Raw genomic sequence first — 13,620 nt, 5'->3', positions numbered from 1 at the left:
CTGCCGGGCGACCCGGGGCGAGTCGCTTAACTTCCCCGGGCCTCGGTGACCTCATCCGTAAAATGGGGAGGAAGGCCGCGAGCCCCACGTGGGACACGGACTGCGTCCGACCCGACTGGCTTGCATCTACCCCGGCGCCGGACACATGGTAAGCGCGTAACAAATGCCGTCGTCATCATCGCGTCGGCTTTCTCTCCCCACTTGGACTCATGCCCTACCCTATTTCCTCCGTCTCCCTCCATCCCACCCCTCTCTCCCCGGCCACATTCTGAGGAGCTGGCTTATAGACTCCCTTTCCTGGCTCTAGAGGCAACCTCCCTTAGAAGCCCCCGGCATTTCCCTTTGGAGTCGGAGGTCCGGCCAGCCAGGGAGGCGAATTCTGAGGACGGCGAGAGGGAAGGAGGTTGGCAGCTCACCTGGGTGGCAGGTGGGGTTGTCACGTACAATTACATACGGAGAGTGTTGACACCAAGTAAGAGATAGCAGGCTGCCATGGAAACCCGGGCGTTTATTTTTAGGCGAACTGCATCCGATGATTTTAACGAGCGGAGCCGAAGTCAGTCGGGTGCAAAGTTAACCAGAAAAGCTCCAGCGCGACTCCTGCTTTCGGGGCCCCGTGGCCTTCATTACTTGGCCAAGCGGAGGCCAGGCTCTCTGAACCTCTCAAAGCAGCGTGGCCTAGTTAGATAGAGCCCGGGCCCGGGAGTCAGAAGGACCTGGGTTCTAATCCCGGCTCCGCCACCCGTCTGCTGGGTAACCTTGGGTAAGTCACTTCACTTCTCGGGGTCTCAGTTCCCTCATCTGTAAAACGGGGGTGAAGACTGTGAGCCCCAGGTTGGGATGTGGACTGTGTCCAATCTGATTAGCTTGTATCTACCCCAGGGCTTAGGACAGTGTCCGGCACCCAGCAAGCACTTAACAAATGCCATTAAAAAAGCCAACAAAAAGCCCCCCTCTCCCTCATCCCCTGACTGCTGAGCTGAGAGCCAGGTCCCAGGTTGGGACCCAAGACCATTCAAACAGGGTGCTCAACTGCTAGCGGGAAAGGCGGCACATTGGCGTTTGTTTTTCTGGTATGTGTTAAACACTAACTCTGTGCCGGACTCTGTTCTAAGCGCTGGGGTAGATACAAGGTAATCAGGCTGGACGCAGTCGACGTCCCACGTGAGGCTCACGGTCTTAATCCTCACTTTAGCCCAGGCTTAATCCTCATTTTACAGATGAGAGAAATGAGGCAGAGAGAAGTCAAATGACTTGCCCAAGGTCACACAACAGACAAGCGGTGGAGCCGAGATTAGAACCCAGGTCCTCTGACAGCCGGGTCTGAGTTCTATCCACTAGGCCACCCCGAGGGCTGGAGTTCTTTGGAGAGGGAAGGAGGCAGGTGCCAGGAGAGAGTCTGAGTCACTGGCAAGCCGGAGAGGCTGCCAACCTGGCATGAAATCCACCAGGAACCTCCCAGCTTGCCTTTAGCACCTAGAAGACAAAGTGTGTCGTGTACATATGTGTGTGTGTGTGTGTACGTGTGCGCACGTCTCTGGGGAGCTGTGAGATTGAAAGCAAAGGTTCCCCTATCGAACGAGTTCCCCAGGCACCTTTCCATTTCCAATTTGCCTTTGCACTGACCGGGGGCAGAAGCGTTGGATGAGGAGAAAGGGAATTCTTGAATATTCGACCGTCGCGAGGAGGCTGACAATCCCCGGCTAAAGATTCAGTTTAACCCAAGCTGATATTAGAACATTAGGGTGGTAATAAAAATGGAATTTGCTAAGTGTTTCCTCTGTGTCAAACACTGTGCTACGTGTCGGGGTAGATACAGTGCCATCAGATCTGTCCCACAGGAGGGTCAGAGTCTTAATCCTGGAAGTCTTCGCCACGAAAGCCAGAAAAAGGTCCCCACCCTCTGGTGCTTGCCCGGGTCCCCATTGAAGGCTTTCGGGAGGCCTGACCCGATGCTCCTGGCATCTGCAAATTCTAGACAGGCTTTTGGGGGAGGGGGAGCAGATCTAAATGCCGCCCGTCACATCTGCGGACCCCCGGAAAAGTTCTGGGCGAAGAGAGCGGGCGGCGTGCCCGACGCAGCCAACGTCCAGAACGCTTGGATATCGCGCGCCCGAGAATCACTCCAGACCCAGAATGAGTCACAAGCCTGTGTTCACCAGCGATTTTATTGAAAAATAAATTCCCCATTCTCCATTATCGTCTCCCTTCCTCTAGAAACACTACGTAACCACGGTTAAGGGGGGCTTCTAGCCACCAAACGCACGTTGGCCTGACCTACCCCCTCCCCAGTTCCACAATGCAAACGGAGAACAAATAGTTTGCCTAGCCTTTCACAGAAATCCGATTCTAAGGACTAAAGAACATTCATCACAGCTTATTTGGGAAGAAAAAAAGAACAACCTGTTACTCTGCCCGTTGAAAGGCATCACGGCATTTAGAAAACAAAACCAAACACAAGCCACAGAACTGCAGTCATAAATGAAAGAGGATCACTTTAAAAGATAACAATAGAAATTCAGTCACAGAATGCAGGCAACAGAGAGCTTTGTTTCGCAGAAGCTCCGTATGGAAGAGAAGAGAGGACCACTTTGGTTTGAGCAATAAATACGTCTGCACGCGCAGCAAGCAACACGATCCCCGGCGCCCCGCTAGCGTGACTGCGTTTCCTCGGGGCCACGTTGGGGCGGGGGCAATAAAGTGCAAGTTTCAGGTGAGAGGGGGACAAGACCCATTCAGGCAGCACGTCCGTTGACCACTGAGAGGGCGGCTTTCGAAATTCACTCCATCGGACTTATTGAGCGCTTACTGGGTGCGAAACGCTGTACCGAGGGCTTGGGAGAGGACAACAGAGGGATAAAAAGACACATTCCGTGCCCACAGTGAGCAGTCTAGGGGATGAACCGACACCGCAAGGCCCACGTAGCCTCCCGGCCGCACCTCGGTATGTTCTCCGTCCGTTCCTGCCTGCCTCGCGGGACCACTATCACGCGAGTTTTCCTAAATGCGACGTTTTGCGAGGACCGTTTTGCCGAAGAACCGGGTGTACTTATGCCAATCGCCCCACGAGCCCTGGCTCATCACACACCTGTTTACCAAGTCGAGCCTCCCAAACATCGCGTCGGCATTTCCGACCCGGGATTTGCCAAACGTGCCCTCCCGCTGAAGTAGCTTTGCAGACCGCCGTCAGGCGGGGAGACCGATAAGGATCTCTCCGAGGAAGCCAGGCTCAACGGCCTAGGAAGCAGGGATCAGGGAGGGAGAGGAGGCAAGTTACTTCTTTTAATCTCGCGTTAAACACGATAGCCACCCCCACGGTGTTTACCTGCCGGATCGGCCTGAAGAGTTTCAACGCCACCGTAGCTGTGGGAGGGAAACCGGCCCACGGTGGAGGATTTACCGGGATGTATTTTCTTTCCAATTTACAGTCTGAGGCTTTAGAGATTCAGCTCCCGCCGACACCGACACGCTCTGGCTGCGAAGCCGCCTTCCACAGAGCACATCTCCCGGAAACCTTGTTAAACTAGAAAGGGTTTAAATGACCCAATTTTACCTCTCGATCTTCCCGGCAGGAAGTGCGGATTCAGTGACTTTCCACCCACGGATGGAAGAGAGGTGGCCGTCTTCACTTTTTCGCTGGCCCTTCCCAGAAGCCTTCCTGTTTCGCGGTCCGCGAGGCCATCCCGGCTGGCCCTCTCGGTTGGCGTGCCCGCGCCTTGGCTCGGGACTCCTCTACCCATTGAGCGCTCTTGCCGTTTCACCTAACTGGTCCTTCGGAGCAATCAGCAGAAGAGATCTGGAGGGCTAGAATTATGACCGATTCACATTCTGTGAGCACCGAGGAACTAGCCGACCGAAGGGTCGGTTATGATCCCAGAGGCCCTGGTCCGGACCGACAGAAAACGAGTAAGAGCTGGGGAGCTTTTAAGAGCCAGTTTGCATCCAAACCTGGACTGTCAGGACACAAGAGACCTGTTTAAGGAGGATGTGAGCCCCACCGGCTCAGTTCAACGGGGAAGCCCAGTCGGTGGCGGTGGGTAGCAGATGGGAACCTGGATACCCCACCACCCCCGTCTCATGGAGCCAAGGGAGAGCTGCTTGTCCGTCGTCTCTCATTCCTATCATTCTCAGCCACGGCCAGGCCCTTTCCCAATCTCCCACTGCTGGATCACTCACAGCAAATGCTCGCACCACTGAAGCCATGAAATTGGTCAAAATTCCAAGGAAACATTTCCTTCTGAGGTTCGGGGAGCCGGCGGCGGGATGGTGCTTTCCCCTCTAGACTGTAAGCTCGCTGTGGGCAGGGAACGTACCTGCCGACTCTCGGATCGTACTCTCCCAAACGCTTAGTACGACGTTCCGCACAGAGTAAGCACTCAATAAATACCACTGATTGAGCGATTGGTTGGCTAGGGGTGATTTCCATCGTCTCTGTTTTTAGGACGTCATTAGCATCCGGATGACCTGATCAGGTAGACACAAGAGGCTCTTTTCTTAGCTTCGCTAATCCCATTTAAAAGCAATGAAGATATACTAATAATATGCTGCTATTTGTTAAGCGCTTACTATGTGCAGAGCACTGTTCTAAACGCTGGGGTAGTTACAGGGTGACCAGGTTGTCCCACGTGAGGCTCACAGTTAATCCCCATTTTCCAGACGAGGTAACTGAGGCACAGAGAAATGAAGTGACTCGCCCACAGTCACGCAGCTGACAAGTGGCGGAGCCGGGATTCGAACCCATGACCTCGGACTCCCAAGCCCGGGCTCTTTCCACTGAACCACGCTGCTTCTCAAGATATGATTAGAAGGTGCAGACTGCCACTAAATAAAACAGGGAGAGAAATCGTATTCCTCAAACCGCCGCTACCGCGCATTCTCTATTTCCAGAAGAAGCAGCGTGGCTCAGTGGAAAGAGCACGGGCTTTGGAGTCAGGGCTCATGAGTTCGAATCCCGGCTCTGCCACCTGTCGGCTGTGTGACTGTGGGCGAGTCACTTCACTTCTCTGTGCCTCAGTTCCCTCATCTGTAAAATGGGGAATAAGACGGTGAGCCCCACGTGGGACGACCCGATCCCCCCGGTGTCTACCCCAGCGCTTAGAACAGTGCTCGGCACATAGTAAGCGCTTAACAAATACCAACATTATTATTATTATTATTATTAATTCTAAGTTCTCTGGCAACACGACTGGCAAAAAATAATAATAATAATAACAATGTTGGTATTTGTTAAGCGCTTACTATGTGCCGAGCACTGTTCTAAGCGCTGGGGTAGACAGGGGAATCAGGTTGTCCCACGTGGGGCTCACAGTCTTAATCCCCATTTTCCAGATGAGGGAACTGAGGCCCAGAGAAGTGAAGTGACTTGCCCACAGTCACACAGCCGACAGGTGGCAGAGCTGGGATTCGAACTCATGAGCCCTGACTCCAAAGCCCATGCTCTTTCCACTGAGCCACGCTGCTTCTCCGTTGGCGGCTTCCATTCTTCGTATTATAATCGATATCTGAGGAAATCATTTAACCGAAATGGGGAAGAGACAGCTAATTTGCTCGGGAATAAACCAACCCCTTGTTCAAATGTCATCGGTTCAGGACAGGTGATCTGTATTTTTCCAGCAGAGGGCAGGAGAGACTCTTTCGACTGATTAAGGCGTCATCTCGACTTCTGCGCAAAACCTGCACCAGCCCTTGGGTTGTTCTCCCCTGCAACAACTCCTTTGCCTTGCCTTACCACTCATTTCCACGGCGGGGTCCCATCCTGAGGACTCAGAAGCCTTCTCCTCTTCCGATGGAAAAAGGGCGGCGGAAGTGACCTGTCCAGAGCGGTGGTCGAAACGGAATTTACCAAGTGCTGACTGCGCTAAGGCCGGGGAGCGAATAATCGTGTTGGTATTGGTTAAAGCGCTTACTAAGCGCTGGGTAGATACGAGGTCATCAGGTTGACCCACCTGGGGCTCACGGTTACGCCCCGTTTTACAGACGAGGTGACTGGGGCACAGAGAAGCGACTCGCCCACGGTCGCGCGGCTGACAGGTGGCGGGGCCGGGATTCGAACCCACGAGCTCCGACTCCGAAGCCCGGGCTCTTCCCACCGAGCCACGCTGCTTCTCCACCCGGATCCCCGTCCCTCTAGGGGGCTCGCATGCCGACGGAAACTCGGATGTTCCCGTTCCCCGCCCTGGTCCGAGGCCCGTCCCAAGACGCGGGGGTCGCCGGAGCCGTCTGCGGAGATCCGCGCCTCCTCGGGCAGCGCGGCCGCCCGATCGGGTATCGCCCCGGCTGTGAGGGCGATGCGGTGATGCTGGAACATTTATAAAATAATCCTAAACTTGACTCTGAAAATCTTGGCAGCGGGGCTGGGGAGAGAAGAATGGAAACAACCTTCACCCTTTCGTGGCTCTTCCACGGGACCTGCCCCGAGGCCAGTGGAGGAACTGGGGTGATTAGCCGCTGGCTCCGAGGACCCCTGAACGGCTAAGCTCTAAGAAGCCCCAGATCTCACGCTGAGAACATGTCTCCTCTTTAAAAAGAGTCATTAATTATACGTTTACCCCTAAACTGTAGGTGGAGGGATAATGCCGATGCTCTGGGAGCTTTCTCTATCCCAGATCAGCCTTTTTGGGTCCCAAGAGGCCCAAGCGAATGACGTGTGTCTCCCAACCAACTGTAATTCCCAAGAAGGTAGAGCTCACACACCCTGTCGCACGCTGCTCCGACTGAACCGAGGCTCCTTACGGATAAGTGGAAGCGGCGTGGCCTGGCGGATATAGCCCGGGCCCGGGAGTCAGAAGGCCCTGGGTTCTAATCCCGGCTCCACCGCGTGTCTGTTGGGTGACCATGGGTAAGTCACTTCACTTTTCTGGGCCTCAGACTGTGTCCAACCTGATTAGTTTATATCTAGCTCAGAGCTGAGCACAGGGCCTAGTACTTAATAAATGCTTAACGGAGACCCTAAAAAAAAATATAGGTAACAGCCACAGTGCTCCTGAGAAAAGATTCCATGCCCCACAGAGTCGCACCATGCTTTAACACTGAATTGAACAAAAAAGCACGAGCGTCAACCTCTGCTCTGAAGCCAGCCGGGCAAGACATCCGCCAGTGGCGAGGCCTGGGCAGACAGGCGGCTACTGGCCTTGCTTACAAAGCAGCAGGAGAGAGAAAGAGAGAGAAAGAAAATCCATACCCACTTTGCTTCAAACTGACTCTGTTGGCAGCGAACGGACTCTCTCTCAGCTCCCCGCCCGCCCCCGGAGCCAGCGTGGGTGCCCCTCGGTCTCGAGACTACGCTTATCGTAACAGATGGGGAGCGGGGCTCGTCCACATGAATCCCAGGGGAAAGAGAATAGCGGCCTTGGGCTTCGGTGGAAGGTTTGTGTTGCCTGAGAATACCGCTCAGGTGCAGAAGGAGAAAGTCAGATTCAAGAGGGCGTTCGTTCTCCCCGGAAGGTGCCTCGGAATCACAGAGAAACGGACTGACGCTTAAAAAGGACTGTCTGAACGATGAACAGAGTTAGGTATTTGGATGGCTTGCAGTTGGCACTATCCTAAAGGGAGAAACACTGAAACCAAGCACATGCACGTCTCGCGGGGCTGGCTGAAGGATTCGGGGGCAGGGGGGCGGGGACGGGGTGGCTCTCCGCCTGCCCCTTGAGAAAGTTGAATGATCTCAGGGCCCGCATTCGCTGTCACCGCATTTGAGCCTCTTCTAAAATCTGTAGTGTAAATGCTCACAATATCTCCAGGGATCGCTGGAAAGGAAAGTAGTTGCCCACCCCCCTGACCTTTAGCACACTGTGGTGCCTACGTGGGCGTGTTTTTAAGCATCGTGTGTTTTTTTTCTCCTTGGGAGAGGGAAAAAAATGGATTCCGAGGGCTTCGGCACTTCACGGAGCACTACCGGCCACAGCGATCTTGGTATATCGGGCGACCTCCACTTAAAAATTGCCCACAAAGAGCATGTGGCTACCTGCTCTATTTACCCGGTCAGTCGGGTGAAAGTGAAAATCTGGAAAAGAGCAACTCCCAAAGTGCCTACATGTGTGTAGCGACGTGCCCCTGCAGATGCGGGAATTACACCCAGGGACCGAAACGTGCAAGTGAAGAAATGGCAGATTCTTTACGGGCAAGGACAGCCAAAGACAAATGGAAAAATGGAAAAATTTGACCGGGGAACTGCCGCCCAGCTAGGCGTTGATAGGTTATCTTTTCGGTGTCCTCTCCCAAGCGTTCAGTACAGTGCTCTGCTCACAGTAAGCGCTCAATAAATGCCCTCGATTGACTGACACCCCAGGTGGCGTCGACACAACCGCGGCGGCCCCGAGGTCCGACGACCACCTCGGTCGGGAAAATCCTGCCTGAAAGGATTTGCCGCTTTGCGCTTTGATGCCGGCGGGGCCTCCGGAGGATGACCTAACTTACGTCACCGCACCGGCGGTACTTTCGGAGAGGACTTGAAACTTCCAAAATTGCCTGGCTCTGTCCGCCCCGGGCCGGGAGTCCTGTTGCAGTCTAGCGGAGGTGATCTAAATGGAAGCCAGTCAGCCCTGTCCTCCTCCTGGCTACAGCAGCTCCTGCTCGTCGTCTTCTGAGCCGGACGGTCCCTGCCTCACCTCTTCGTACCACTTGTTGGTGAGCGTCTTCATCTGGATTCGACCATGATGTACGTCCTGAAGCGGGAGACAGCCAGCGGTTGCTGTTGGTGAGGCGGCTCGGAAGTCAAAACTGAGCTCTGCCCTTGGTTCTCTACCCTTTGGGGACTTGGTTTTCACCCCTCCCTCAGCCCCACAGCGCTTAGGTCCCTATTCCTACTCGGTTTCTGTTAATTTCTGTCTCCCCCTCCGGGTTGTATACTCCTCAGGGGCAGGGTACATTTCTACCGACTCTGCTGACCCGCCCTTTCCTAAGCTTAGAACAGTGCTCTGCATCCAGAAAGTGCTCAATAAATACCACCGACCGACTGACCGACGACAGGAAGTTTAAATCTTCCTTCCCCAAGAGAATGAGCCTTTGGCTCCTTGGTCAAAATCCAAAGGTCCATTTCATTGTCTGTCGATTGTATTTACCGAGCGCTTACTGGGTGCAGAGCACTGTACTAAGCGCTGGGGAAAATACAATTCAACAATATAACGGCAGCGGCGCGGACGGCCAGATTCGCTTACTCTGACCAACACCTCAAAGGGCTTGAATCGGGTATAATAAGCCAGTCTCCTGGGGAGTAATGGGGAACGGAAAGAGATGAGGTTTGAAAATAAAACAGGACCTCAAAGGATAAGGTCAAACCTAACAGAAGACACTGAAAGCACATGATATTTAGCCAGCATGGGCATCAGACTGGTCAGGATAATGGCAAATTAGGCCGAGGATGGTCCCCTCAAAAAAATCTAACGAGTCTCTCTATTCTCCCAAGTTGTTCTGATTGATGTGAACGGGGAAAAGGGAAAATGATGGGTTAAAGCTCTGGGATGAAAACCAAAATTTTCTTCACAAAAGAAATACTCTCCGGTTAAACTCGTACTAAATCTAGCAGCTACAGGAAAACCAAAGATGATGAATTTAATGAATACTTTTTTTTATGGCATTTATTAGGCGCTTACTATGTGTAAAGCACTATTCTAAGCACTGGGGGGGATACAAGGTGATCAGGTTGTCCCACATGGGGTTCACAGTCTTCATCCCATTTTACAGATGAGGCAACTGAGGCCCAGAGAAGTTGAGTGACTTGCCCAAAGTCACACAGCTGACAAGCGGCAGAGCTGGGATTAGAACCCACGACCGCTGACTCTCAAGCCCGGACTCTTTCCACTGAGCCACGCTGCTTCCCAATACTTCCCACGGAAGCTTCCTGCCTCGGGAGTGTAGGGAATGTGAGCACGTGAATTAGCTCTTGATTTGCTCGGTCCAGAGCAGAACGGACCAACGCCGTTTCATCAGCCTCGGCCGCCTCGACTGGAGGCTCACCGCTGCCGGTGCCGCAAGGGTCGGGGAAAGGCTAAATTAGCGCCTCGGGAAGTTGGAGCACTAACAGGTCAGCAGGGTGGCCTAGTGAAAAGACCCAGGCCTCAGCGACAGGACACCTGGGTTCTAATCTCTGCCCGCCACTGGCTAGACGCGTGACCTTGGGCATGTCACTTAATGTCTCCGTGCCTCAGCTTTCTCCTCTGTTCCAATGGAGAGAAGATACCTGTTCTTCCTCCTCTTTAGACTGCGAGCCACGTGTGGGAAAGGGACGGGGTCTGATCTGCCTTTCTTGTGCCTATCTCAGTACTCACTACAGATCTTGGGACCCAGAACACACTTAAAGCAAATCCTACCATTATCGTCACCATTATTGCAAGCAAAACTCACCTCCTGAGTCAACCTCCTGGTGAAAAAAGGATTCAGATACTTCGCATCGAGCCACAGGAAGCCTTTGAGATCCTGACGTTTGATGTAGTGGGCTTCGTACTCTTCTTCTGTCAGTTCCGACAGGTGCTCGGACTCGATGGTGTTACCCTAGGGAGAGGGCGGGAGGAAGATTATTTCCTGTGCCGAAAATAAAACAAACATACAACCGGAAAACTGGGACCAACAGATCGCTCCTCCTCACCCTGCGTTGCTTCCACCGCACCGTCCGTCCTGTACCCGACAAGATGGCGTTGGGGCTAAGGGTGGTGAGTGAACAGGTCAGGGGGTTGAGAGTGGCCACTGAAGACGACTGTAGACACGCAGCTCAGGGCTCCGGCGAGGAATAAAATATGGGAGAGGTGGGGCTACGGCTGCTGGTGACCGAAGAGGCGGTAAAGGACGGGGACAGTCCCTAGCCCGGCCCCCCACCCCCTGGCCCACACTGGCGGGCCCCGCTGCCTCAGAACCCCGGCTCTGGGGCCTTTTCTTAAACCGAGCTGAGTTCTGGCCAGTACCGGCCTCCTTCCAGCATCTCGGAAGGCTGAAAAGCCCATGCTTGTTTATCCTCTCCTCCCACATCACCCCGGGGGCACTCTTCTTCTCGGTAAGAGCCTGGGTGAAAAGTCCTTACGGCCATCAGTGTGCCCAGGTGGTCCTTACCGGTCCCGGCCCAGGTACGGGCAGCCCTTCACTGCGCAAGTCAGCCCTGCTAGGGAACCATCCAAACGCCCAGCAAGGGCTCCGCAAGAATCAGGGAAGTGACTGTTGGCCCTTCCCGGCAGGGGAAAAGGATAAACCTCTCAGCCTCCAAGCGGAGGTTTCGGGCCAGGTGTCAAGGCCGGAAAGGGATCCAGGCGAGATCCCGGGGGGAAAACCGGTTCTGTCCGAGGAGACGGAGATCTTAGGGATGATGGGAACCTCCTGGTCGGTCTCCATTTTCAGCTGATCCAGAACCCGCACGAACCACCACCTAGGCCGTGATTTCATTTCCCGTAAGGTCCAAACACAGCCAACGCCTACCATTTTTTCTGTTTTGCTGAGATTGATATCCTTCTTGTTCTTTTTCCGCACTTTGGAATCTTCAATATCGATCAGTCGGATGAGGGGCATCGTTCCCCCTCCCAGAAGCAAGATGGTGAAGAGGACGATGATTATGGTCGTGGTCCCGATCAGCTGCCGCTTCTCGATGGGTTCCAAACCTAAATGAAGGCTCAGGGCATAGGGAATCGCCCCACGCAAACCTGGACCGAGAGAGAGGGACAGAGGGACGGAGGGAGGGAGAGAAAAAGAGAGACAGAGGAGAGAGAGGAATCATTCTGGTGGCAAGAACCACCCTCAATATTTTTAAAATTTGACAAAATGGTAACAGAGTTGAAATAAGTCATTTTACAAGTCTCAAAGAAACACCTTCTTACAGTCGAATTTAATTTCAGATTTATAGAGCACCTCTTCTCCCAGCACCATTTCACATTTTCTTTTTCTTCGTTTTCTGAATTACGCTCCCACCTCTGAGAAAAGGTATCGGGTCAGGGAAACTGAGATCTAAAGCGGCTAGGTGAGTCAACTTTCAAAAGTCAACCAATGTGCCAATGCCTCCTCACCCAGAACACCCCATTTCGCCCGAAGCCTACTAGAGGCCAATGTGAAATGTCAGCTCTTTCGTACTGTATGTTCCCAAGTTCCTAGGTACAGTGCTCTGCACACAGCGCTCAATACATTGATGGATCGAGTGGAGGTGCTTCAATTCAGATGTACCCTAAAAACACATCCCCATACCTGTGGGACTTGGTAGAGAATACAGATTGACCTTGACTTCCAGAAGAGTTTCTTTTTTTTAATGGTATTTGTTAAGCGCCTACTACGATCCGGGAACTGTACTAAATGCTAATCCAAGTTAATCAGGTCCTTGTCCCACGTAGGACTCACAGTCTTAATTCCACACAGTAGATAAGCGGCAGGGCTGGGATTAGAACCCAGGCCCTTCTGATTGCTCAATAAATACAACTGAATGATTGGGTGAATAAATGATTTCAGTGCCTGCCTCCCCATTAGCCTCGAAGTCCGCTTCACGTCTACAAACTACTATCCCCAGTGCTGAGCGGAGTGCTCCGCGCACGGTGGGCGCTCAATAAATACTATCTGATGGCATTTCTAGGGAGCTCGGTATCTGGACCACCCTAGCACGGGGGCGGCGATCAACGCTCCCACGGGACCTGACAGGGATCAACGAGGAACTTGATGGGAGGGGGAAAGAGAAGTCGGAGTCGGAGAGTAGGAGTAACAGTGAGCGATTAGAGGAGGTAGGCAGTAAGTTGACCTTACTGAGTGTACGACAGGAAAACCTAGGTTTCCATCCCGGGTTCAAAGCGTGGCCGTTGGCTGTTACACAGCTCCCAGTGAGACCGCTGGGCTCAAAGGGAAAGCCAATCCATGGATGCGACTCCTGGGTTTAGTGGAGACCGGGGGATGTGGGATGCGAGGTGTGGCCAGAATCCATTCATTCAATAAATTGTATTTATTGAGCGCTTGCTGTGTGCACAGCACTGTAATAATAATAATAATAATATTGTTGATATTTGTTAAGCGCTTACTATGTGCCGAGCACCATTCTAAGCATTGGGGTAGATACAGGTAATCAGGTTGTCCCACGTGAGGCTCACGGTCTTCATCCCCATTTTACATATGAGGTAACTGAGGCATCGAGAAGTTAAATGATTTGCCCCAAATCACACTGCTGACAGGTGGTGGAGCCGGGATTAGAACCCATGACCTCTGACTCCTAAGCCCGGGCTCTTTCCACTGAGCCTTGGGAGAGAACAATACAACAACAGACACATTCCTGCCCACGACGAGCTCACAGTCTAGAGGGGGAGACAGACATGAATATAAATAAACAGATTAATGGGCAAGGAATGAGTATGTGCTCTCCCAACGCTTAGTACAGTGCTCTGTACACAGTAAGCGCTCAGGCAGGGATTGTCTCTCTTTATCGTCGTATTGTACTTTCCCAAGCGCTTAGTACAGTGCTCTGCACACAGTAAGTGGTTAATAAATACAATTGAATGAATGAATGAGTTACTAGGGACGTGGGAAGACGGAGGGCAGGCGGCATTTAAGGAGCAGAATGCTTTCGGTAAGAGAACGCTTCAGAGAAGCAGCTTGGCTCAGTGGAAAGAACATGAGCTAGGAGTCAGAGAACTTGGGTTCTAATCCTGACTCTACCACTTGTCTGCTGTGTGA

General features: G+C 53.0%; 1 protein-coding gene across 2 annotated transcripts in view; it reads right to left on the bottom strand.

Annotated features, from left to right (window-relative positions):
* Positions 1-8,088: 8,088 nt before the first annotated feature.
* SLC9A8 (solute carrier family 9 member A8) overlaps positions 8,089-13,620 on the bottom strand; it is a 54,849-nt gene continuing 49,317 nt past the window's right edge. For both annotated transcript variants that reach the window (XM_029070537.1, XM_029070539.1), the window contains 3 exons: positions 11,401-11,621; positions 10,342-10,488; positions 8,089-8,663 (listed from right to left, as the gene is read on the bottom strand). In XM_029070537.1, coding sequence (XP_028926370.1) covers positions 8,556-8,663; positions 10,342-10,488; positions 11,401-11,621 — 476 coding nt within the window. In that variant the 3' untranslated portion in view covers positions 8,089-8,555. The remainder of the gene's footprint in view (positions 8,664-10,341; positions 10,489-11,400; positions 11,622-13,620) is intronic.

Source organism: Ornithorhynchus anatinus, chromosome 8, assembly GCF_004115215.2.
Source record: "Ornithorhynchus anatinus isolate Pmale09 chromosome 8, mOrnAna1.pri.v4, whole genome shotgun sequence".
NCBI classification, from domain to species: Eukaryota; Metazoa; Chordata; class Mammalia; order Monotremata; family Ornithorhynchidae; genus Ornithorhynchus; species Ornithorhynchus anatinus.
The sequence above is the reverse complement of the archived record's forward strand: the minus strand, read 5'-3'. Positions and strand labels throughout refer to the sequence as shown.